Source organism: Agelaius tricolor, unplaced genomic scaffold (genome assembly GCF_023055355.1).
Source record: "Agelaius tricolor isolate 1412-34295 unplaced genomic scaffold, bAgeTri1.0.p SCAF_3, whole genome shotgun sequence".
Classification (NCBI taxonomy): domain Eukaryota; kingdom Metazoa; phylum Chordata; class Aves; order Passeriformes; family Icteridae; genus Agelaius; species Agelaius tricolor.
This window is the reverse complement of record NW_027269263.1, coordinates 25,102,027-25,129,254: the sequence shown is the minus strand read 5'-3', so window position 1 is coordinate 25,129,254 and position 27,228 is coordinate 25,102,027. Positions and strand designations below refer to the sequence as shown.

The 27,228-nt window shown below is 40.0% G+C and overlaps 2 protein-coding genes across 5 annotated transcripts in view; one reads left to right on the top strand and one right to left on the bottom strand.

Annotated features, from left to right (window-relative positions):
• Positions 1-11,661, top strand: part of ELK3 (ETS transcription factor ELK3) — a 37,355-nt gene extending 25,694 nt beyond the window's left edge. The window contains exons 3-5 of the mRNA XM_071423253.1: positions 40-831; positions 6,137-6,259; positions 8,751-11,661. Coding sequence (XP_071279354.1) covers positions 40-831; positions 6,137-6,259; positions 8,751-8,849 — 1,014 coding nt within the window. The 3' untranslated portion in view covers positions 8,850-11,661. The remainder of the gene's footprint in view (positions 1-39; positions 832-6,136; positions 6,260-8,750) is intronic.
• Positions 11,662-14,402: 2,741 nt separating this feature from the next.
• CDK17 (cyclin dependent kinase 17) overlaps positions 14,403-27,228 on the bottom strand; it is a 99,812-nt gene continuing 86,986 nt past the window's right edge. For all 4 annotated transcript variants that reach the window (XM_071423249.1, XM_071423251.1, XM_071423250.1 and 1 more), the window contains 11 exons: positions 26,400-26,514; positions 25,759-25,853; positions 25,052-25,114; positions 22,234-22,357; positions 21,130-21,250; positions 20,626-20,723; positions 20,253-20,358; positions 19,424-19,466; positions 18,468-18,558; positions 18,161-18,238; positions 14,403-17,741 (listed from right to left, as the gene is read on the bottom strand). In XM_071423249.1, the coding sequence (XP_071279350.1) occupies positions 17,704-17,741; positions 18,161-18,238; positions 18,468-18,558; positions 19,424-19,466; positions 20,253-20,358; positions 20,626-20,723; positions 21,130-21,250; positions 22,234-22,357; positions 25,052-25,114; positions 25,759-25,853; positions 26,400-26,514 (972 nt within the window). In that variant the 3' untranslated portion in view covers positions 14,403-17,703. The remainder of the gene's footprint in view (positions 17,742-18,160; positions 18,239-18,467; positions 18,559-19,423; positions 19,467-20,252; positions 20,359-20,625; positions 20,724-21,129; positions 21,251-22,233; positions 22,358-25,051; positions 25,115-25,758; positions 25,854-26,399; positions 26,515-27,228) is intronic.

Here is a 27,228-nt window from a genome sequence, read left to right as displayed (position 1 = left end):
GAAACACTGATCTTTCTAGCACCTTCTTTGTATTTGCAGAACATCATCAAGAAAGTGATCGGACAAAAGTTTGTATACAAGTTTGTCTCCTTTCCTGAGATTTTAAAAATGGATCCCCATGCTGTGGAAATCAGCAGAGAGAGCCTTTTGCTGCAGGACAGCGACTGTAAGATGCCTCCGGAGAGCAGGGATCAGCACAAGCACAGCTTGTCAGCACTGAAAAGCACAAGCCGTAATGAATATATCCACTCTGGCCTCTACTCCTCTTTCACTATCAACTCTCTGCAGAACCAGCCAGACCCTTACAAGACCATCAAAACAGAAAAACTGGAGAAGTCAGAAGGAAACACACCAGTTGAAGAAGTCCGAACTGTTATCAGATTTGTGACAAACAAAACAGACAAACAAGTTACGAGGCCCATGGTGTCGTTGCCTTCTACTTCTGAAACAGCAGCTGCCTCTGCTTTCCTCAACTCTTCAGTATCAGCTAAAATATCTTCCTTAATGCTACCCAACAGTGCCAGCATTTCATCTCCATCATCATCCTCCTCCAGGTCACCATCTCTGTCTCCCACCTCACCCCTCCCTACAGAACACAAGAGCTTCTTCCTTGACTCCAGTTGCCACGACTCAGATTCCCTTGAGCCTCTGAACCTCTCCTCAGGCTCCAAGGCCAAATCCCCATCTCTTCCCCCAAAGGCTAAAAAACCCAAAGGCTTGGAAATCTCTGCCCCACCTATGATTCTCTCCAGCACTGACATCGGTTCCATTGCCCTCAACAGCCCCGCGCTTCCTTCGGGATCCCTGACTCCAGCTTTCTTCACTGCACAGGTAAGACCTGCCTGTCTCCAGGCATTTCCTCCTTGTGGCCAACACTGTTAGTTCTGTGGGTCTGTCACCATCTGGTGGGAGAAAACCCCAACATATGGCAAAGAGGGAAATGCAGCAGTGCTCTGAACAAGGGGTGGAAAGTGGATTTCTCCTGGGGTTTGTTCCTAATTGAGTGTGGGAAATCCATCACAGTTCACAGACTGCCTGAAAGAATAAGGAAATGGGCAGCCATTAATTAATTGTTTATCAGTTTAAACCAGCCTCCAGATCTACAAAACAAACAGGAAAAAGCCAAAAAGAAAACCACAGGGGTTTTGTAGGTCACAACTTGAGCATGTGGGATGCTTGGTTAGATTTCTCTACTAGATGTTGGAATCCATTCAAACAGTGTGAACTTTTTGTTAATTTCTGAACACAGAGCAAATTAAGTGGTTTCTAAGACAGGCTCTGAAGTTAGTTTAATGTACAAATTCACAGAGTACTTGCCAGAGCTTCCCTTCAGCACAGAACTATTGAATAACCAGAAGGTTATTTTGTTCTTTTTAATAACATATTTGTGGTAATGTCAACAGTGAGTTCTCATTTTCAAGCTAGTCTATGAAAAAAGCTTAGGAGTTCAGAGCAGAAGGGTAAAATCGTATAGATATGACTCAGGATGTTCATTGGTGAGTTTTGTCTTACAATACCACTTCAAAATTAGACCAAAAATAATCCAAGAATAAAATTATCCCAGTGTGGAATATCCCCCAAGATCCCCAGCCCTGAAGTAGCAGTTGATGCAAATACTGGCATTGAATGTAGCAAAGTGGGCAGTAAATAAATGAGTACAAAGGTGTGTTACAAGCCCTCACTTGTTGCAGTGTGAAGCAATATCCTGTTTCACCTTTCCCAGCCCCTCAGGTATGCCAACCTCTCCCTTCCCCTCCCCCTTGCCCCCTTGCTAAGTGCTGTCCGTCAATCAACATTCCAGCAAGGGCGTGGTCTGGTTGGTGCAGTTCAAAAGATGCTTCCCAGCCCTGGGGTCATTGACCCATCTAGGTGTCACTGTCCCCTGAGACTGCCCCCCTCCCACCTGGTTGGTGGCACACCTGCCCCTTCCCTCCCCCTTTCCCTGGGTTTAAAAAGACACGGGACCATGCGGTCGGGATTCTGTTGGAGCTGTTACCAAGATTCAGAGATCTGTGACCATGGAATAAAACTCTGGATTAACCCTCCAGCAGAATCCGTCTCCTTTTCCTCTTCACCTCACCTAAAGCCTTTCCATTAGAGGTAAAAACTGAATTCCTGCTTGCCTGGACTTGTTCCATGTGCCAGCTGCAGCATCCGGCCAGCCAGGGGTGTCTCTGAGGTGAAACCACCACAGCTGCCGCCTCTGGTCAAGCAGCAAGGGCCAGAAGAGCCCAGGCACGTTCCACCCGGTAATATTGGGATCATATTACGATACTCACTCACTTCAGGCTGCCTAGAAGACCCATGGTATCCAGAATCCCATCACCTCTTCCCTGTTTGAAGGTGTTGGAGGTGTTTGATGTGGGCAGCACTGTGTGCCTGCATGGCACAAGGGCTGGCAGAAGGGAGTGTTGGCAAGTGCTCTCAGCCAGCACAGCACAGCATTTGCTCTCCTGAGCTTGTCAGCTGGCTGCAGAGTGAGTTTGTGCAGCTCAGGCACACCTGTAAGCCACCAAGATACAAAGCTGTGTCACCAAAAAGAGCAGTTTGTGAGCTGACACCTGCCATTTTTGACATCACAAAGCCTTTAAGTGAAGTTATGTTTGGCAGGAAGAACAGAAGTGTGGCAAACCAAAACTGAGATGCATTGACAAACTTACAACCTCTAACTGTGGTATAACCACAGTATTTTTTTCATAGGGAGCAAATCTGACAACATCAGATGCCAACCAGACACAATGACACTATGAGTTACTTCAAACCCACTTTTATCTGTTGCTGCCCCCAAACCACACGATGAACAGAGATTTGTTTCCTGGTTTTGTAATTATTTCTTTGAATATTTAACTTTCCCATGCACCTATGAACTGGTGTACTTACTCCCCTGAAAGATGTAGAAGGGAATTATGTTGAGGATTGTGGCGCTGCTTTAGCAGGAGGGATAGCTAAGGCTGTGATGAATGTTACCCAACTTAAAGCCATCACAAATCTTTGCAAGTTGTCCTATCACAGAAGAGACATATGGCATCTGTGTAGGGTAGTTCCTGGGTCTAATTATTTAAACTTTTGGCTATACAGCAACATAGCTTTTATCCTCTCCTTTAGCCTTCTTTTTCTAGTGTGGATAAGAAGCACCCTGCATCCTAAACACTCGTCCTAGTGAATATAAAATGAAAACTACATAGCAGCTGTATTCAGATAACTGTAATATCACAATGCAGAATAGCTAAGGCCATAATTTAGACAGGAAATCTGCTGTTCATCCCATTGTCCAACGAAGAACATGCATCATATCTCAAACGTTCTCTGATTTATCAGATCCCAGTGTGAACACCTGCTGCCAGGGGCAGGTGCAGAACAGGATGTCTGCTCCAGGAGTGATGTCTGTTCTGAGAAGGTCCTGCTGCCTGAGAGGATGTTTCAAATGGCATTCCACTGTACCTGCTGGTCATGAGGAATTACCCTCATGGTGGAATGCTGTGAAAGGGCACATGATACACACAATCAATATTAGAACAGAAATGTATGTGTGACAGCACTTGCCTGCTTTCTAACAGCTAGAAGTGACAAGATTGTACTTACACACATTGTCACAGAAGTCAGGAGGCATGAACATCATTGCTTAACAGAATCCTCTCTGTGCAATGAATTATTTCTATTTAAACTGTTCCTGTGCTTAGATTACAGTGATGTTTCACAAGTAGGAACTTCCCAATGGGTTTCACATCTAATACCAGATGCATGTCTGCATGTGGGCAGAAAATGAAGTGACACATCAATTTTTGCATGTAATTTAGGGATAGGTTGTCCTGTGGTGTTGTTTACACTTAGATTTCCTCTGGTGGTTTTGATACTTGACTGATGGCAATACTTGAGAACAAGCCTGGGATGCCCTGTGCTCTTTTTGCATTAAATATTAAACAGATTTGGAGGCTTCATTTGGCTGGCTCTTGGTTCTGGCAGAACTTGCAGACTTGCAGAGTGCTCTGCTCATCAAAGAATATGAGCCTTAGCACTGTTTTAGACATGTCAGTGTGCTTCCAGAGATGAATGGAGGGCAACTCAGTTTTTCAGGTCTCTCTGAAGACTTGCTTTGGCTGCATCTAGGTAGGAAAAAACATCTCCAAGTCTTCCTCATTATTTTCAGAAGACTCCTCAAGAACTGCACTTTGAGTTCTAGATATCTGCAGCTTCTTAGAGAAAAAATAAAGAATGGAGGCTAACCAGGGGAGTTCTTGGTACAGTTGCCACAGTACTTTGTCCTTGGTTGAATGTTGTTGGGTCTAGCTACTTATATCTTTGGTTTTAAGGTTAGTAGGCTCTTCTGTAAGTAGATCTGAGTATTTATCCTGACCTAATTCAGTGTGTTGTCAGTCTTTTAAATCTCCACCAGCAGCCGCCTGCCAGTGGAGCATCAGCTTGAAATGTGGCACAGGAGAACAGGAGAGGGGCTCTTGCTGGTGCTGCTGATTTCCTTCCCCGTGAAAGCACCATGCTTCTGGAAAGAGAGTGTTTGTAAAGGACTCTTGACAAGTTTGGTTTTTTTTGTTTTGTTTTGTTTTTTGTTTTGTTTTTTTGTTTGTTCTGTTTTTTCTTTTTTTTTTTTTTGACAAGAGCTGTCACTTGATGAGCTTTAGACTGATGTTTTTTCCTTGCCAGGCCTCCACCCACTCTTTGCCCTTTTGTTGGCATGCAGATATATCCCAACCCTGACTGGTACTCCTGTGACCTGCTGATTTACTAGCACAGGTTTATTACTCCTTGGGACAAACATGGTTTCTTCCATGGGGTTTGGTGTTTTTGATCCACCTCCACCACAGCAGGTCCGTGTTCCGTGTGCCTGCCCTGAGCCCCAGACACTGTGGCTGGTGCCTCGGGCACCGCTGGGCAGGTGAATCTGGCACTCCAAATGCAGTGAACCATGGCAGTGCCTGTGTGAGCCTGCTGGCTGCAGGGGCTGGCACTGAGCAGGTGTGATGGCCCTGGTGTCAGCAGCTGTAAGGGACACCCCCGGCTGCAACTGCCCTCCCTGCATGGGAGTTTGTGTTTGTGGCCTGGTGGGGAGCACCAGAACACATGACCTGCTGGTTACTGCAGGGAGATGCAGGTACTCTCTGTCTTCTGTCTTCTCTTTATGTATTTTAAACTCTGGACAAAAGGATGCCCCAGCTTAGCAGAACACTCAGACAGTTGTTTGACATAGCAAAGCACGTGCTTGCTTGCTAAGTGTGTACTCAAATTCCATTAAGTGCTTTGCTAAATAGGACTGATTTTGATAATTGGCATCAAGATTACTGGTGAGATTAACTCATTATGCCAAATACTTTTTTCGAAAGTGTCACATGTTCTTTTTTTGGCATGATAAAAGTTATTCTGGATACAGAATTATTCACATAATTCTTCATTTGAATGAAGATTTGCATGTGCTCTAACTCTACCTCCCCTCTAATTGTGCTTTTAAGAATGCTGAGGGCAATCCCAGCAAATCTTGTGCATTGTGGCACTGGAAGGAGGCACCTCTGAGTTGGGAAAAGCCTTGGATTCTAAGTTCTTGCCACTTTGGTTCTTTTCAAACAATTAGCTGTGCTCTCTGCTGTCCCCCTGGGACACGTGTCTCTCCCTGCTCAGCCCATGCATTGCCAGCTTCTTGAACCCTCTTCCTTTACAGAGAAGGTGCCATCAGGGGAGGAAACGTCACAGGCCAGCAGTGACCCTTTCAGCTCCACACACAACTGTAGTAATGCCTCAAAAGCTGCAGTCAGGTCAAGGAACTGCTGCCCTTCAAAAGGTTCTACTGTTTCTGAAGGAGCCTAGGTGGTGTTGGCAGGCACTGGGACACGCACATATTATTCTGTATGTTACACAGTTGCAGGAGCGTGGTTCAAATAAACAATAACTGTGCATCTTGTTAAGCAGACAGAAATTAAATCAATTTGCATATGAAGGAATGTGAAATGTGCAGGTATCCAGAGAAAGGATGCAGGGCTGGATGGGCAGCTGCTGCCGAACATGCTGTTTGTCTGAATTCACTGGAAAAGAGAGCCAGTAGATGCTGTGTAAGGCTTTAGAGGTGGTGAGCGCTGCATGGAGCTGTAACTTTTGAGCTGTGCATCATGGTGTGTTTTTTGTCTTGCAGACCCCCAATGGATTATTGCTGACCCCCAGCCCGCTGCTGTCCAGCATTCACTTCTGGAGCAGCCTCAGTCCTGTTGCTCCTCTGAGTCCTGCCAGGCTGCAGGGACCAAACACTCTGTTCCAGGTAGGTCTTCCCAATGCACAGGTTTCATTCTGAATGCACAAATATGGAAGAGACATTGTGGGAACATCTCTTCACATCAGTCTGGAGCTTTTCAAACAGATCAAGAAAATACGGGCATTAACAACCACTTCTAAAGAGGCCTACTTATTTGTACCCTCTTCCAACCCTTGGCAGCACAGTCAGAACCTACAGGGCAGTGTCTGCTGCAGAAAGCACACATACATTGTGTGAAGGAAAGAGAAATAAATGCTGGACCCTGGAGAGAGCAGGTAACAGAGCTCAGAGCTGCAGGAAGAGTGCAGACCAGTGACCTGCCAGGAGAGGGCTGGAACAAAGACTCTGGGAACACCAAGACAGTTTGGATCTCACCCAGTGAGATGGGTGTAGGTTTATCCTTTTGTCCTAATGAGCTATTTCTCACTCAGAAGGACAAGGCTCTCTGAACCCAGAGGCTCCATTTCCAGCTGTCCTGCCAGTTATCCATGTGTCCTCAACCAAAGACACACCTCTGGGCATGACTTTGCCATATGTAACAGCAGAAAGGCAGCATTGTGTCCACTCTCTCCTGAGTGTTGGCAGAGTAAAATTCTCAAAGCTTTATAGAGATGTGGTAAATACAAAGCTACTAAATAACCCACAATGGCCACAGCACTCAGCTGCAGCATTTGTCTGAGGCTCAGGAAGAAGACAGTGGGCATGGTATTTGCAGCTCCAGCTGTAGCTGCTGCAGTACAGTTGTTTCATTAAGTCACAGAAGAAATTATGCTGATCTGCTGATTGGCAAGGAACCCAATGGCCATCTGCACAGCTGAAGGTGCAAAGACACCCTTGGAATGAACACCCCAATGGTTGTGGAGGGCCAGCACTAACAGAGGAGAAGGCTACTGCTAGACAGGGACCCTGTATTAGTCTCTGAACCTTCAGGAAGGCTGACTGCCCAAATCCAGGGCTTCAGCTCAAGGAGCTGCTCAGGTACTGGGATAATCAGTCTTTCTACCTCCAGCTGCACATGGAGCTCAGGACTCCTTTGTGTTTCCAATAAACTCATTAGTCCCTACTGGACCTTGGTTTTGCACCCATGGTTAGAAACGGCCAGACATTTCCCCCGAGAAGTGACTGGGGTGAGACCTGGAATGAGTTTGTACGGACACATGTTGGTCATTCCCTGGGGGAACTGAAAGTGAGAAGTGCCCTTGGCTTTCCCTGCTGAGACCCAAAGGGCCTTGTAAATGATGTTTGATTCAAGCAAGTGCCAAGGTAAAGCTCTCCTCAGGCTGCCTCACAGGCCAGGCCACGCTCCATGCGTACCCAGGGAAGAGCTTGTAATCAGTTTCTGTGTTTTAATGGCTCTTGGCAGAAGTGATGGAAGCATTTCCTGAGGTTTGGTGTGGTTAAAGCAGAGGCATCAGGCAGTTTGGGCCACACCAGGAGCATGGTGCCCTGCAGCACTGTGCTGCCTGGCCCAGCTTTACATGGAGTGGTAGAAGACAGGAATCACCAACCACCATTTGAGTGGAAGAGGAAACTTGTTAGGAGCACGTTATTATATGCACGTGGAAGGCGTGGTTACACCACAGTTGGCTGTCCAAGGACTGATCTGATAAGGGGTAAAAATACACCAGATGCTTGAATGAGATATTTCAGCTCTGTCTTCCTCAAGCCAACAGAAACGCAGCACAGCTCATGGAGCTGGATCTCGAGGCCAGATCAGTATCTACCACTGGGATAATTCCTGCCTCATGCTGCAGCAAGTTTATTCCACCTACTTGCTTTATTTTTTTGTCAGGTCAGATGTTAAGAGCTAGTCAATACCCACCCTGCAGGCAAGGTGCAGTCATGATGCCATTGTGAACTAGGAATATACAGCTTCTGTACTGGATAAGGTTTGTGCACAGCACTTCTGAAGCAGCAGGTGACAATAAATGACGCCACAATAAATCACTACACGTTCTGCTTCACCTGCTGAATGGTGGAGCTAGTTTGTAGTTTGTGAGTGAACATAGAAACTGTAATTACTTGAGAGTAATTTTCCCCAAACTTTGTATCCCCAGGTATACTTTTTCTGCCATAAAACTACATCTGAACTTTCACTTTTGCCAAACTCTTTCCTGTATAAAAGAAAGACAAAAAGGATGTATTGTAATTAATAATGTGTAAACTGAAAAAATACTTTTGGAAACAGAATGGATGGCAAAGATTGCTCTGTAGTGTTCACTTTTCCAGGGTGATGATAAATGTATTATGTGAACATTTATATATAAAAGAGCCAATAACAGGTTTTTATATCCTCGTGCATTTACAAATTATTCAGGTTTTGTCCTCTATCTTGCATTCCTAATGGCTGATGCAGGCATTTGGTAGAGATGTCTTACTGTATAGACAACACAACTCTTGAAACCATCTGGAGCCAGTTGCTAATGCTAAATCCAGGTGCTTCTTGGGCTGAATGTTTTGGGATAAAGACTAATTTTTACCTTTTGGCCTCTTACAGTTTCCAACTCTGCTAAATGGTCACATACCAGTGCCACTCCCCAGTCTGGACAGAGCCTCTTCACCAATACTGCTTTCTCCAAATGCTCAGAAATCCTGATGATGCCTCATCACACCAAGGATGTATTGGTGGATTTAACACTTCATTCCTATGGGCTAGTTTTTCCTGTGTCATGAGAAGGACATTGTGAAACCCTTTATTACTTTGGTTTGCACTTTTCATTACATGGATAATCTACTTTTATTATGTTAGCATTTTTCAACAGTGTTTATATATAAAAGTATATATAAATCTGTTATGCATTAAATGAATTATAATTTTTTTATATCATAGCTGTCAAGTGTTGAACACTTCTGTTGTTGATGAAGTACTTTTCTTAATGGATTGCAACAATGTATCTATTAGGGATGTGAAGCTTCTTTTTAATCCCTTTTTCTGCATATTATGCATTGCGCTTGTGTAAACTATAACCGGCTGTGCCTTCTTTTGCATAAAGTCATGTAAATGATTTATATATTTTCTAGTATTAAGATAAAAAGTTGAAAGAAAAAAAATTAGCATTGAACAGCCCTATGGTAGTATTTCAGTATTTTCTCCACAGATAGGCCATATGATGCAGTGTATTAATGTAACTTTGTATTAAGTGCTTTCAAATTGTATAAAACTAGCCTTATAATTTTCCTTTGCTGAAGTGGAAAACATAATCCTTGTTACAGCCAGGACATGTAGCTCAGAATAACAAAGCCACATTTACACATTTATGCCCAAGTTCTTCTGTCAAGTTGCAACAAGGAGGAGCTGGGCTGTGTATGTTCATGAGACGTTTCCAGCATTTGAGAGTACTTCTGTAGAAAAGGAGACATTGCTCAGAATTTATTTGGCCTATACTTCTTATGAACTGTCAACATTATGTCTGGAAAGACTGCAGGTAATCTTTGTCCTCCCAAGGAATGAGGATCATTCCCGATAATTTCCAGGTGCTTTGTTCAGCTGTGCCAAGTGCCTTCTACAACTTCCCTGGAAAGACTGTTGTAGCTACTCAAGCTCAGAAGGTCACATTTCCCCTTCCCCCAAAGCTGGAAAAGTTGCAGGTCTGTAAATTGATGCCTGGTGCTTGCAAAGAGGCAGAGACTCTACATGTGGGATGTTTATGTATAAACAGCTGAATTCTGGATGAAAAAAAAGCATTGTGTTACTATATACTTGCAACTTGAGTTTACTGGGTATGTCCTCTACCTTGAGGGGATGGTTTAGTCATCTAAATGTCAGGTTAGGATTAGGCCAGACTCCCTGGCACCACAGACTCTAATCCTGGCAGGGCTGATGCAAATTTTCACTTTCCTGATGTGGCTAAATTGGCTTGAATGCAGCTTTACTGTGTCGGTTTTTCAGATGAGTCCTTAAAAGCCAACCCCAAATCCGATCCCTGTTTGTGACAGGTCATTCAAACCTCAACTTTGCTTTCTGGCCGAGCAGCTGGCCATGGTCTGTTCTTTTTGAAATGTATGCAGTGAGTTGTCTGCTGATTTTCTGCTTGGATGCATTTCAGTGATGATGTGTGTAGTTATTTGTAAAGTGCTTTTGGATCCTTCAACCTGAAAGGTGCTAAATAAACATTTTATTAATGCAGTTCTGATGTTGAAAAGCTATTTTTGGGGCAGAGGTGGTTGACAAAAGACAGCAGAAATTTTCCTCAGGCTCCTGGGTTGCACAACCAAAAACTACTCAACAGTTCCACTTGCAGAGATAAAAACCTGCTGTAGCCATGTAGGTACCAGCTGATAAAGACAGCAATTGAATGCCAGACATAAGGAGAACAAATGAAGCACTTGGGACGTCATTTGCTCGACTCAGCGTTTCAAGAGCTCAAGATGTGCCACCCCACGGAGTCAAAAAGAGAAAATGAACCTACACAAAATTTATGAGTGAATGCAAATTTTATACAAAGTAAAGTCAGAATAGGTTGGAACAAAGGGCAGTGTTTAACTGATGGGATTGACAAGGTTAGCGGAGATAAATCACAAGGGCTTGCAGACTGAACATTTCTCTTCCAATGCATTCCTCCCAGGTACATGGAATATTTTTCAACAAGTTACAGAGAGGCAATTATTTCACATAAAGAGCTGACTCCTGCCTCATTTTTAAAAACCCATGAATATCTACTTACACCTACAAGGCATGAACAGCAGCATAGAGACTTGTCTTGTATGTGCCACTGTAGCTAACAGGAGAACCCAACATTGAGATGGTGTTTCTCACTCTGAGTTTAAAAAGATGAAGACATACTAGTATGGAATATTACACTGCAAAAAAACCAGCTGACCATGAGAGGAGGGAGTGTGTGACAGAGAAGAGATTCTTAGAAGTACCCAGATTCCCATGATTTTATTTCTTCCAAGGTTTTACTATTAATAAGGTGGATTTTTTTCTTCTCAAAAGGCTCAACACACTCAGAGCTCCCCTCTCATCTTCCAGCCCTTAAATGATTTTGTACTTTTTTTAAAGATAGCAGAAAACAAAAATTCTGGGACAAAATCATATTTGAAAAAATTACTGGATCTGAGAGAATCCAATAAAACAATGGAAGACAGAAAGTGGGAAGAAATGCTGTCTTCTCATCTTTGAGAGAATAAAAATAGCAAGAGAACACATCTTCTGCTAGTTGTCTTTTCAGCTGAAAAAAATAGGCTGTCAAAGTCTGCCTTCTAAATCAGTAAGTAACGTGGAACAAAGGTTTTTGCTATTGGGAAGTATTTATACAAATAGAGTCCAGCCCCTCAAGTCTAACACTTATATGAAACACTTGACTGTTATGCCTTATGCTTTGAAGAAAATATTCTATTGGTAATCTACTGAGTTTTATTAACAGGTGTCTTTTTAACTGTAGAGAAAAATCAAATAAATGTTTTTAAATAAATACTGTGGAAGTGTCAATATTTCTGTGGCAGGGAGAGCTCCAAGCCAACAATCCTGGGGAACAAAATGGGAGTTATTATCTTTTCAGTATTCTTGGTAGTAATTGCAATTTGATCATACTTGGGGGATTTATTACAAGATTTGCACTTTATTTGTGCTTCAGCAATACACAAGAAGTTCCCAGTTACCTGGGTATAGGTATAGTATATGTGTATATATATAGTACAGGGTGGGTGCACAATTAGGGTATGTTTGGCTTACCTGCACCTTGTTACTTCAGGAAAACAAGTTATCCTACAGGAGGGCCACAGCTACAGGGCAGCTTTGCCAAGAGCTTGTGCACACCTTTGGCCCTGGCACACGTAAGAAGCTTCACTTCTGAAGAAAACTTTCAAGGTGGGGAAAACAGTGATAGGTGATAAATTATAGCAAAAGATCTGACACACATTCATGATGTCAAGAAAGAATGATTTGTTTTGTCTGACTAAAACTGGTCTCATCAGACAGGCTCATTCCCCATCTGGAAATACCAACCAAAGAAGTGAAGAACTGTCAATAAGGTTTCTGTTTAAAGGAAAGTTGGTCCTTTCCAACAAGACTATAGGGTTAATTCTAACAGAACAACCCTCTGCATTAAAAGGCTGTGTGATCTCGTGCCTACGGGAAACATCTTCAGAAGCCATCATGACACCCAAATGAATTTAGGAAAGGCACAGTAAGTACACGTAGTCTTTTATGTAAGGGCATTTCTATTCCCTTCTGATCTTCAGACTGTCTGTATATCCTGTAGGATAAACAAACACAGGCCTCAGATTTAAGCATAACCCTCCAAAGTCAAAAGACTACCAACTTTTAAAATCCGTTTTAGCCCCAAACTGTAACTGCTCCTACGAATTAATGTGTGAGTGCTCTGCACAGATGGAGTACAAACCTATTTCTTGAGGGCAAAGAGACTGACAGCACGAGTGAGAAGCAGTATGAATTTATTTAAATGAAAAAAGCAGAATGAACCTCAAGCAAGGACTCGGGAGCAATCAGCATCACGGCCTGCCTTGGGTAGGGGCTGGTATTTGAAGAAAGCATCCTAGGAGAGAGGATTCTAGGATGTGCTGGAGTTCTTTTGTGAAAGATTCCCATCAGTTCACATTCACTCTGCAAGAAGTGCAAATGCATAAATGTAAACTTTATTATTCCTAACATGGCTCCAGGCCAGCTACCCTCTCCTGCAAATCAAATAACAAGACAGTAAAGAAAGGAAAAAACAGTCTTTGAAAAAACAAGCTCAGGGTGTGAAAGAGGAGGGGTGGGTGACAGCACAGACGCTACCAAGCAAGGCCTGGAGGGAGGTGCTCTACAGGAGCACACTGGAGAAGAGACAGGGAAGAGCATTTTCCCTGGTTAGCAATCCACAGCCATGGTAATTCCATCAGCAGAAAGATCCCACTGCAACAAATGAAGGAACTTCACAGCTCTCTGGGGAAAAATATATTTCAAGGCAGAGCATCTGAGCCAAGTAAGACTCATATTTCGTTAGGAGGACCGTAAAAGTGATGAGCTCAGGCAGGCCTGCTTCTTGAGTGAGCTTGAAGGATGCAGCCAGCACAATAAATTAAGCAGTTCTTTACCACAGTAGCACGTGTGTATGTGTGCATTCACAGTTTAAGTTTGCTCTGAAGTCACCTAACTTGGAGTTAAGGGTTTTTAGAAAACATGCAAAAATGATCGGAAACTGTTCACGTTTTCTGACATGCATTTTCTGACTCAGTTGATGTCAGAAATCATGAATTGATTCTGACATCAATTTTACTCAGTTGCTTAGAGAGGGATTGCCCAGTAAAAGTCACATACAAGAGATTAAAAAAACCAATACAGAATATATGAACTCTAATCCCAGTTGTGAAAACAGGCTCCCACTACGGCCAAGAATGGGACTATGACTTTTGTGCAGCTGAACTCCATGTGATGAAAGAAAGTGCATGGTAGAAATTCCAAAGCCCATGTACCTGCTTGGCTTTTGTACTTTTCACGATCATCCCACCTGTACAGTCAGAGCTTACCTACAATGTTCCAACTGCTACATACTTCCTTTATGTTTCATAATTGTACTTGTTACCTTGCCAGTCTCCTACATTGGTATGACATGGATACTGGTGACATACATGGATGTACACAAAGGTCAAGTGAGAGCATTGAATCTTTTAACAGCCCAATCTCTGAAAATATAAAAACCCCCAAACTGCATAAAGTAAGCATTCAAGTTCCTTCCCAAAATAAAGGCACTTCACAGAGATGTTACATTTGTTTTAAAGCCAAAATTTCTGAAGGTAAATAAGGTACTGAAATATGCTAAAAAGGTGCATGAATTACTTCAACTCTGCTCATCAGACAAAATGATCATGTCACGGACAAGGCAAGTTCTGATTTCTCTTCAGCGTCATCATGTGCTGTAGCTCTGTATTTCTATACCCTGATTTGTTTGGATTTCTTTAAAGTCTGACCTTAATTCTGAGTATTTCCTGGGTTTATAATACTTAGCCTGAGGATATTTACAACATACCTTTCATATATTTTGTCCTCAATAACAGAATGTATTCTTAACCTTAATTCCATTTTAACATTGCAGAACAGAAAAAATGTACCTTTATTACACTGAAAAATTCATGCACAAACAACAAGCAAGCAGCCCAAAGAATGCTACTTTGCAGTTTTTCAAATGATTTGCAAATACAAAGTATGTTTATTCTTTAATAATTGTTTATTTTAACTTTTATTGCCCAATTCAGGGATACACTCTGGCTACTTAATGCTGTGGTAAAGCAGCACAAAAATAACACAGCCATGTTGAGAAGCACGTTCCACTAGAGCATTGCTGAGCTGTTGGTTTGCCTCTTCCATCTCCCACCCTGTCCTGTCAATCTCCATCCTCCACCCACCCTCTCTCCCCTTCAACCTTCACCTGCACGTGAATACAACCACACCACCAGCACCTGCCTCTGTCCTGGCTTCCAGCCCACCTGACTCTGACACACACCTACACCCATACCTGGCCAGCCCTACCCTGGCCTAGGTGGGACACACCAGTTATCAAAAATAACTACCTAAAATCAGCCACGACATGCAGGCCATTTCTCATTAACTGATCACTCATCGTCAAGGAAAGGTGGTCACACCTAACACTGAAAGTCATCCATTTTTAGCAAGTCTCTGCTTGGTTTTTGACACTCTTGAGGCCTTCCCCCAAAAAGGCCAACACTCTTAAGTTTTTGGGGACAGTGAAACCAAGTCCGTAGTACCTGACTCTGCCTGACGGGAGGCAGAGCACAGAATTCCATAGAAAGAATGTCAGAGATGCCCAGCAACTTTAGACTTGCTGACTACTGCCCCAAACAGGCAACTGCCACAGAACTGTCTCTGCTGATGCAGGAATTTCAGTAACAGACAATTTTAAAAAGCCCCAAACTGGCTTGACAACAGATGGCAAGTTTCTTAAATATGTTCTTTAAAGCTACCTCCTAATGAAGAACACAGATTCACTTGTAGGTCCTTAGAAAAAATTTCTTTATAAACAGACTGCTTTAATTTTATGCAAGATCTTTTCATCTGTAACATAAAAGCTGAATTCCTACTTAAAATGGAACATCCTTTTGTTAGCTGCGCCTGATCCCTTTCTAAGTTTATTAATGCACTTCATTTTATCAGGTAAACCTTTAAGTCCTTTACTCATTAGTGTCACATTATTACTTGTTCTTTTATGACCTATGAAGTATTACTGTTCTAGAAATGCTAAATCACACATTTATCCACAGGGAACATTTAGTCTATCTTCACTACTTCTGTAAAAAAGATGTTTTTCTGACACTTCTTTCTTCAACACTGTCACGTCTACAACGTATTTCCTACAAAGTTCATCGGTATAAAATCTAGATCAGATCCATAGCAACTATAAAAATATATATAACAACTATTTCAGGACAAGGTTTTTCATCAGTGCCAACTGTGCCTCTGCCATAGCCATAGCGCTCGCACTGGGATCAGGGGAGCCCCGCGCGTGTCCGAGCCTCCCGTGACGCTCCCAGGCCGGGTGACACGCAGGGCTGGCTCACCAGCAGTGACACTGGGACACGCCACTGAGAAGATCCTGAGCAGCCTCAGCCACGGATGAGCCACGTCACTGCTACTGCCACTGCCACTGCCACTGCCCTGAAGGAACTAAAGGAGCAGCCAAAGGTGACCCTGGGGGCTCCCACAACACACGGACCTCGCTAAACGCTGCCAACAATGCCCCAAGAACCGCAAGTTCACTTAGTCTGTATTTTTAACAACACAGGGCTTTTGTTATTATAAATTTCAAAACAAAACCAAAGAATTCCACATAATATTTATACTTTCAAAAGTACAATATTAATACAGGTCGGTCAGTTAGAAATAACAGCAGTTTGTTAGGTCTACAAGATTGAACGTAAAACCGGTTTACAAATGCTGAAAAGCAGTAGTGGTCCAATAGTCACCGTTACACATGAATTTTTCTCTTCCAGAAAATAAAATTAAAAAAAAAAAAATCCCAATTCAAATTTACTAGTATCAATGAAATATTAATAAAACACCCCCAAACATGCCACAATCACTATTCACAAATAAAGTTAAAATGAAATATACAAAAATTCACTTAATACTGTTAAATAACAATAAACTACAAGATTTCCTGAACAGAAATGGTAGGACCCCTGAACGTTTTACAGTGAATGTCAGGAAAAATTAAGTTACCTATGACTATTTTCATGATATACCAGCCAAAGATTTACATGACCATTTCAAAATATACCAATAAAGATTTACAGTCTCTTTAAGATGCACTAAACAAATAGGTTCATAAAGGTGAACACAAATGCTTAAAAATACTGTAACCATCACCAAGGGTGTACTTATGATACTCACTGAGATGCATAAGCATAGTAGTAATATGTTTACTATCTCTGGAAAACAGGTAACATCTAAGATCTGAAAAACTCTCTAAGTTCCCATTGTAAAAGCTCTGTAGCATAGTGAGTTCTTCTCAAGTACAAACTTGCATCTTTCCAGTTGATTTCAAGTGAATAATGCACAAATGGGAGAGGAACAAAGTGGGAAAAGTGTGTCATTATTCCAATGTTTGTGTAATTAGTTGTCCTGTTCCTCTGTAATGAAAAGTAAGCCAGGGTCCAACATACGTGAATTGTCCTTTTACTATTTGTATTTCTAAGTTAAAAACAAGGTAAAAAAGTTATTGTTTCTGCAGGCCTCATATGCACAACAATGTGCAAATATGTTATGCTGGAGTAAGCCTGGCAAAACGTCCAGCCTCCATGCTCTAATTTATCGATAACTAACATAGGATCTGAGAGCAAATCAAAGTTGCTTTTCACTTGTTTGAATCAACCTTCACACCATGTGCTTTTCAAAAACATAATATGCATTATAATTTTTCAACTATTTCAACACATACTTCCAATGTTAAATAAGGAATTAAGTGCCAAGAACTTAGAGCATTAAAGATGGCTCACCTATAGCCAAGCAAAGCTATGTTTACATTCCAGGAAACACTGCAGTTTAAGAAATACAAAAAAACCCCGCAGCAGTAGAACATTTTGTCAAGAGAAACAGATGCATTCACATATTATAAAGCCATTGCAACTTCTTCAGGCATGGAACTGTTGTGTTAACTATACAGACAGTAGTTATTTAGCAGCAATGATTCCGCAATAAATAATGCACTGTGTTTCTCAGTCCTGCACAAAAATTGCAGCTACAGTTACATCAACAGCTGTAACCTACTGGCTCTAGTGGCAGAGGAGACCTTAAAACCAACTGTACAAAAATTTGTCACACTGTGACAACAAATATAAAAACATAATTTGCAGGTTGGAAATAAAAAGACTCCACTGTTAAGAGGACAGTGTAGACAAACTGCGATTCCAAGTCCACCAACAGAAAGCACTGCCTTTGGATCCGAGTCCTTGATTGACAGGATAGGCTTGGACTTGACTCTGCACTGCCCCCTTTAGAAAAGCATGCTCTGCCTTCTGTTCTTCCCATGTCCTGCAACACAACACGGACCATGGTAAGAAACCGAAGCATTTGCACCATGGATTATTAAGTTATTATCCAGATCTTCATCCTTCTTCAAGGCAGCACCCTTTGTGCTTCAATCAGCATCAGCATCTTTTAACTGCACTCATTGCACTGGTTTTTCACTTTGCCACCTCTAACCCCCATACAGTAACTGGTTTGAAACTCCAAAATGTTCTCACCTTCACAGTCTCTGCCCACCCCTAGTAAAACTCACATCTTACTGTGCACTTAGCTTATGTGTCTCTACAGGAATCTCAGTAAATCATTCTGGATTTTATTTTTCAGTATATTTACACAAACCGATTTAACAAAGCATTTTTCAATTCCAAATGCCTGTGGCACAGCATTCTTTTAGTAAGCATGAGAAAATATAAAGCTTTCCATACCGGTCTCTGGGTAGGTGGAATTTCGAAAGCCAGGGTCTTTTTGCAATTGAATCTCTTTTAGACTGAATATTGAAACACCTGAAATGTAACAAAGAAGTTAATTCATGTACAAATGTAAAACTATGTTTTATTGACCAAAATTATATTCTTAATTATATAGTTTAGATTAAAAAAATTTCCAATTCACAATTATTTAAACTACTAGATATCAGACACTTTAATACTTTAGAGGGTTTTTCCTTTCACAATGTACTTAGCTTCAATGCACTATCTTAACAATATTCTGCTACTTTACTACTCCTCTTACTTTCAGGCAGAGTGTGTATTCTTGTTCCAAGACTTCTGAAGTACGCATGTTTCATGGCCTCTTCTGCTGAAATTCTCTTCTTTGATTCGTACTATTAACATAAAAGCATACAAGTGTGTTGGTTTCCATTAAAAATCTTGTTGCATCAAGTGATTTCATCAAAGGGAGAAAGAGTTCTAGCTGCTCAACATTTCCCATAATTCACCAGGACAATTTTTTTCATTACTTTCTTTTCACACATGACTACCCAATGGTTTAGCAGAATCAGTACTGTCAACACGTAACAAGATAGCTAAAATAGTAAAAATAATTTCTGCAAATGGATACAGGTTAAAACTCCACCTAATCTTTATTTATAGATGGTACAATGATTAGGTTCCTCCTCCTTGGCATCTGTGCAATTCTAGGCAAGGATGCAGATGTTTCAAAAGCCGCACACAAATAACTTACAGTGCTGCATCTACTCAAAGATGCAGGAGCTGGCCTTCCATCTTGCTTCCAGCTCATTTTTAATACAGATTCCAAGATTAGACCTACATACCACTCAGCTTTTGAATACAGCTGCAACATCAAGGAGTAATATTACACCTTACTAACTCCTTCTCTAGTACTAAGCTCAGTTAATCATTAAAGAAATCTAGCATTTGTATTTAAAAGTTCTGGTTTAATACTGCATTTCACAAGAGATTTAGTTTTTTCTGGGCTAACACAGAATAATTCTATTTTTATGAAAGGTAGTAAGAGAAGAAATCAGTTCTGGGAGAAAAAAAAAGCAAGCATCAGATTTTTAATTCTCACACTACAGACTTCTCACATCTGTCATCCACTACAGACTCAGCTACACATTCCACTTCGAGACAGAGCTAAATACTTTGACTTCTAATACGTTTTGTATGTAATATATTAGAACTCAAAACTTGCACTTTTATAAAGTAAAGCCACAAAACACATCTTACTTGAAGGAACTTCGCTATCAATTCAATTCCTTCCGTGTCTAGCCTAAAAATAAAGATATTTTTAAAAGTTAAAACAGTTATTGAATTGTATTTACAAAAGTAGAACTGCAGAGGAACTGACTTAATTAAATGAAACCTGAAAATTATCAAACCTGAAAATTATTTTTAAACAAACATGGAAATGCTTTCACCTAAACAACATTTATTGATGTTAACATAATAATATCTCAGAACAAGACTATTTGGAAAACACTGGGGACACACAAATCCTTAGTTTGGATCGTCATTTACTAGACTGACCTCAATAATTTATTTAAATATTTTTAATATTTCTTTTAAGATTAATACTACTCATTTACTAGAGGGATACAATATTAGATCTTCTTCAAGGTAGACAATGAACGTCTTTGTTATTAAGTTTATTTATAATGACTGAGCTGACCCTTCATCTTCCTCATTATGGTTTTAAAATGATTACAAGAAACTGCTCAAGAAAACCATTTTAACAAATGGCCTGGGTCCAGTATATAACCAGAAGAGAATCTGTGATCTTTAGGAAATGCTGTGTGAATTCTCTGGCTATGGAGACATTATTAATCAGAGTTTATCGTTCCACAGGTCATTACGGAGCTGTGGTACCTAGAATGATATCAGAGGAAGTTTTCACATAGTACCAGGTTCTGCTTTGCATTATCATCTGCCCACTCTACCACAACTGATGAACAGTTTTACACCATTCAGTGGCAGATTGCACACAGAAATGCATTCCCACTTAGGAATATGCAAAACCACAGGGATGCATATTTTCTATTAATAAAACACAAAGTACCTTGGTGCATGGTTGATGAGAGGTTGTGGTTTATACTTAGGAAAGTTGTAGTTTCTAAATTCATCACTGGAAGAAATGCCTGGCCACGTTTCCTGACATGGAGTTCCTGCATTTAGAAGCAGTAACAAATTCAACTTAAAAAATGTAAACAAACAACTTTGACACAAAAAGCATTTAATCCTGTAATTTAAAGGAGAAAGGGAAAAAACTATTCAACATGCCTATGTTGTGCAAACTCAGCTGTATAGTCAGCTAAATAATTTTTCATCACCTTGATGAAAAGGTGATGAAATACATACTACTGTTCTGAGATAAAGATCCACAGTTCTCATACAAATGTGGTGCATTAACATTACTATAAGTATCCATTTACCAAGAAGTCTGAAGATTAAGTGCAGTTCATCTTCAACAGTTGAACCAGGAAAAAGAGGCCTTCCTGATGCCATTTCAAAAAATATGCATCCGACGCCCCTTTATAAAGACAGAGAAAGATAAAGCAGAAATAATCTTTTAATTTCAGCTTGTAAAGGCTTCTGGAATTTCTCTTCAATTAAAACAAATTATTGGTTGTTAGCCACACACTACAATTAAAATATTTAGAAAGATTTGTAGTAACAGAAGAGCTGTCAAAGACTAAATAAAACCTCTGTCATAGCTATATTATATCCTCTTCCTTCAGATGTTGAGTTAATCAATTTTATTAAAGTTCATGGTAAAATACCACATTACCCTGTTATTACAAGAAGATGACTTGCTTTTTTCCTTAAATACAAAAATTCAAAGGCTGTGTATTTGAATGTTACTATTTAACATCCAAGCTGAGATTTTTTCAACTTGACTCAGAACAAAAATTTGAATTAGACAAAGCTATACAAACCACATGTCAATTTGAGTTGAATACTCTGAAGATCCAAGGAGAACATCAGGTGGTCTGTACCATAATGTGACAACTTCATTGGAATAAGTCTTTGTAGGAACAGACTTTGCTCTTGCCAATCCTTGATAAAAAGGGAAATGAAGAGTCATGTACAGCTTGCTTAAATCCTTTTTGTATGAAATTGACAAACTATTTTTAGGACCTTATTGTACTTGCTAAATACCATCATTATTATACTTACCATCTCCTAATGTTATTTAAGGCCCTAATAAAGAGATTTCTATTGCCTTTTAGTACTTATGGCAATCTCATGGTCAGCATTTTTAAGCACAGAAGAAAGGTAAACACATCAAAACCTGGACTAATCCCGTAAATTTCATTAAATAGCATTAGATTGATATGACACCTCCCTGTTGTGAAAACCTTCTGCACTGTTTCTGGAAAATTACATTGCAAAAGGCAGAAGGCAACAAGCAATTAACTGAATGGTGGAAACAGACCAAACCAGTGTTGGACCAGTAAGGGTTTTCCATCCTAACACTGTCAATTTGTCAGCAATATCTTCAATAAAATTCAGATCTACCATGTTAGATGCAATCTTCTGAGCAGCTTTCATTCACACAGAAGGGGTAAAATCAGAGGCACAGAGCACAACTTTCAAAGGATCTTCCAGACACAGAAAGCAACAGGGAAATGTGGACGTCCCACTCTACTGTAAACCCAAGGCATTTGGTGTATCAGTGATAGTGCAACATCTGACAATTTAGCACGTGAACAAAACCTTCCTCTCTCCTGTCATGGTTACCCTGCTTTAGAGTGACTGTGGAGTGGTAGGAGAAGCAACATGAGCTCCACCTTAAGGATTTGACTAAGTATCAATTTCACAGGAAGCCTTAAGACTACTTTCAAACTGTAAGTGGAGTGACAGTGTTACCTACAGAGGTATTACCCTGATTACTTATGGCCTGTAAAAGGCTGACTTTCATTTTCCATTTGAGAGCACCCAAATTCACTACAGATCCAATGTACTCATTTCCCCTTTTAAGGAAAAATTATTTTCCTTTACCGAGAGAATAGTTATTACAGAGTAATTTCAGGCCGTACCAAAGTCTGCGAGCTTCAGTTCTCCTTTCTCATTAATTAGTAGATTTTGCGGCTTCAAATCTCGATGCAACACCTTTCTCCTATGACAGTAGGCCAAACCACGAAGAATCTGATATAAAAATAGCTACAAAAGAGAACATTTATATAAATTAGACAAAAAAAATTGTAATCTACACATTGCATGACTAGTTGGGCACTGGAGAGTTATGTACTGTAAGCAGGACAAATGACTTCTCTAAAAAGTGAGTTACTTTCCTTAAGAGCAAATTCTGGACATCATCATTATTGTTCAAAGATTTAAAATCATTTTACCCTAATGCACTGCCTTAACACCATACTTTACAACAAAGACTTTCAGAGCAATTTGTTCTGTTTAACTGAAGAGAAACACAGGGCTGTTTATTTTTAAAGAGCATTTACCACTGCTCTTCCCCTCACTAATGTCTTTAAAGATAACTGTCTCTGACTATATACTCAAGTTGCCTTTGGCCACAGAGCCCCTTCTGGAAATGCAGCTCAGCAGCATTTCCATCCAACTCTGCTGAACTACGTAAAGAATGTCTTGGCACGCTACTGGAAAAATACATGTAGATTCACAAGCTTAGGGAAGATGGAGAAATGGGTAAATGAGGATTATGAAAGCAGCCCAACTGCCTCTGGTATTTACATTCATCCTCTCACCTTGACACACACAGGTTTATTTTAATCCTCTGGAACAGCAAGCCAAGCAAACAACTTCAGTCATGCATATCAATGGTGCACATATATAGATATAAAAGTAGTATGGGGCAAAGAAAGGTTTAGCAGTGGGCAGCCAAGCAAGTTTAATGTATGACTACATTAAGGACTAATACTTTGCAGTTTCTGTATGTATAAAGGTCTGATCTCAAACATGGGACTTTTGGGTAGCTATTGTTGGCATTTACCACACAGCAGCACTCAGTCAGCATAGGTAATCAAATTCACAACAAGAAAATATGAAGCATTACAGAAAGCAATGTGACAAATTGATCATGTAACAGGACCTCTGAGGAAAAACACTAGAATGTTTTTATATGACCATATTCTAATACATCGGTTTATTTTTGCACCAAGTGACACTACCAAATTCTTTTTCATAAACTGGACAAATACACAGCAGGTGTAGTTACATCCATCTGTTCTCAGTGTGCTGACATGGGATTCATCTGTGCTAGAAAAACAGGAATTGGGATTAATTTCTTTCTCTTTACTTTCCTTTCTGAAGAGCAGAATGAGAAGCAACAAGTCTTGTTCCATCTACTCAGGCCCATACTGTTGCAGGGGTAGTCAGTGCCAAGCTTTATTAGCATGACTTCAATAGAAGTGAATGGCCCTCCCTAATGTACACTGGGACTGCAAGGATTAGTCAAGAATGCAAAGCAGATTACAGAAATTGTGAAGCTTCACCACAGTTGGCAGGGATCCTTTTGGAAATGCACAGGATGCCATGTATTAGCTCAAAACTTTGGTTAAAACACTAATACCTGCAGAGATCACATACACCTGCATTTTGTCAAAACACAAAAACCTAAAATTAGCCAAGGAATGTGAGGAAGTGATGTCAGGGAGGTCTTTGAAATGTTAATGATGACTCAAACCCCCACAGTTATTATAAGGTAAGCACCTACAGCTACCACAGCTGTTCTGGTTTCCCAGTGCCAAAGGTACTGACCATATAAATTTGCTCTCTGAGCATACCTTAAACCATAGGCAAACAAGGAAAAACAATTCCTCTGCTTAGCTCAGGTTACCACAAGCAGATTCTGGCTTGTTCACTAACTGCACTTATAATAAGAGTCAAGTTCCCACTTACAGCTTTCCCTTATTTTTTTAAACTTGAAGCACTGCTAATGAACTTGCAGATAATTAAAAACACAAGCATAATTATGATTTTTGGTTGCCTCTCTGAAGTAGAAACAAGTGAAAGAATTTCCCTTTGCAGTCTCTCAGAGGAAGCAACAGAGCAGGTTATGGGCAGATGTCTTTCCCTGGAGACACTTACAGTAATGTGGCAACAGAATGCAAGGGAAAGCTCACCAAAGAGAAATCAATATCTAGCCCATGTGCTAAATAATTTTACTCATTTCATGACAGTTCTGTACTCTGTTTGGAAGCTTGTTTCTAAAGCCCTAAGTATTAAAGAACACTAAGAGTTCTGCCAGTTTTCCAAATAAAAGCCTGGTTTTTACAAGAGAAATAGCACCTGACCCTGACTTAGTTTCAGCAGGTCAGATTGGAGACTAAGTCACTTGACCTGGCCACAACCATAACTAGAAGAAAAAGCAAATTAGGCTGTAAGGAAAATTTTATTTCCATTTTCTTACTAATGGAAAGATGAACATTACTCATTCTTAAATACGTATTTTTGATTTCTTACTTGTGTGGTGGGCAGTGGCACCCAAAAACACATTCATGATTGAGGCCACGTTTTCCTCAGTGTCCATATATAAATCCAAGGATATATCAAACTACAGACTTAGTAAATGAGTATAAAATAATGGAAGGACAAGAAGTCAAAAGAGTTATGAGTGTATTATTTTTTAGGAATTTTTTAATTTTAGATATGTAGCTTCAAAGAGAATGAAAACACATGAACTTATATAATAGCCTCTTTTCAATGTTTTAAACACTTAAAGACATCATCTGATGTCAAATGTAGCTAAGTCAGGCCAAAAAGGAAGTTAAGTTTCTTTATTTTATTTTTAAAGAGACTAAACCATCTAGCTCCTGATTATAAAGTTCTCTGAAATTCTTAGGACAAAGCTGGAAGGTGGTCACTGTTACTAAAAACACTCACCTTTACATTGTGCATACTCATGATGTTACCACAGTCATCCATGTACTGCTTCAGGTCCTTGTCCTGGCAAAACAACATCATCATGGTTCAGTAAAATTGTGTGTAACAAATCACATGAATATTACTTATTGTTGGAACTGAAATGATTCATCAAAACAAGAGATTTCTGCAGAAGATACTAAATAAAAACCCCTAAAGCCTGGACACAAATACCCATGGTTTTCCAAAGGATAGAAATACCCTTTTCCCAGCAAGCTGGACTGTCTCAGGCAACATTACTTGCCACTGCCTTCTCCTCCACCTATGCAAGACACAGTATTTTATAGAATTGGTATATTCTCCAATTACACTGAAAGCCAGCTATGTCGCAACAGAAAAATATCATAGGAACAGAAAAATATCACTGGAACCATAGTGTGATTACCATGTTATACAGGTAATGATTTTAGACAAGCAGACAGTTTGAACAGGCAGACCACCAGTAACTGCTATTAATAAAACTCTGAAATTATCACAACAATGTTTACTAATTTACAGCCATTTAAGAACTGAATACACTGTTCTCATTTTTAGCTGAATGACTGTAAATGCAGGAGAAAACTCCAATATTCCTAGTATTTTAAAAAAGAGTACAGAATTTTGTTGTGTTTCTGTTTCTTAGAAACCATAAATCAAATGTAAAGCTCCGTAATTGTTTAAGCACTTACCAGGTATTCAAAAACAAGAGTCAAAGACTTGTCTGTGTGCACAATATCATGCAATGTAACAATATTTGCATGTTTCAGATCTTTTAATAATGACACTGCAAGAGAGAACAGGAAGAACAAAGTAAGTGCAAAACATGTGAGGAATAAATGCAATTTCTAGTTAAGATCATCCATATAAACTATCTGGGGTTTTTTAATTAAAAAGCTATTTTTAAGAACATAATATGCATATAGATTGAGTTAATAAAAAAGGTATTTAATCAAAACAACAAACACATACTTGAGTAACAAGCTTGTATTTCTTAAACTATAGTTTTCAGACAGAAGTAATTCTGTAAAATGTACTCTGAGTTCCTGAAAGTTACTCACTAAGAGCAGTCTAATTCAGTATCTAATCATCCACTTATAATATAATACTGCATTTGAGATCACAATCACAATTAAATCTGAAATCACAGTAAAGCAAATAAATTTGAAACAAAACTCTGAAAATGTCTGGACTATAACTTTCCTCATCAATACTAACAGCAATTTTACTAATGTCCAATGTAGGCTATGTATTTCCAAGTACTGATGGTGCTTTGGTCAAAAAGAAATCCAGAAGTATCTGAAATTCTAAGAACTAAAAAAAAAGTTACCACCTTCTCTTATGGCTGTGCATGGTGCTCCCTCCTCGTGTTCCAGGCGGATTTCTTTCAGAGCTACCAGATTCTCTGTCAGTTTACTTCTCCCCTTATAAACTGTGGCATAGGTACCCTATAAAATGGATAAAGAAGGGAATTTTTACAAGTTGTTCCTTTATCAAAACATTAGTTAAATAAGAAAATACTAACTTCTGTCTGAGGATCTAATAGATTACATTTTGGATATGAATAGTTTTTACATTATATTCTTTTGACACATGTAAAAGTACAGGAGTATTCTTTTAAGCACAGGACTGAACTCATAGAAGCCACAAGGGGTGTATATGCCTAACAGCTCTGAAAATTGCATGGAAACCTAAATACCACAGAGCTACCAAAGAAGTCAGATCAGGTAGCATTAAGTTCACTAAGTTCACTGCTGGGATCATTTACACTCTTCAAAGTCTCTATCTGACTACAGATATCTAGCTCAGGTATCTCCACACTATGCTGCATTTATGTTTCCAAAGGCTGCAGACATACTCTTCCACAAACTCAAAGAAAATATGTAACTTTGGATAGCTTCTTGTCTTCATTATGTATTTTTAGACAGCAAGAGGTACAAAACTCTAGAGGCATATTAAATTAAGACAAAAAATTCTGACCAAACAGTAGGCAAAACTAATCCCTGCAAATGCCTGAGAAAGCAACAGAAGTACAGAAACTGCCCTAGATCACTACAGTACTGTAAGACTCTGCAGAGGATCTGGACAGGTTGGATCCATGGCTGACAGCAATTTCATGAGGTTTAATAAGACCGAGCACCAGGTTCTGCACCTGGGTCACA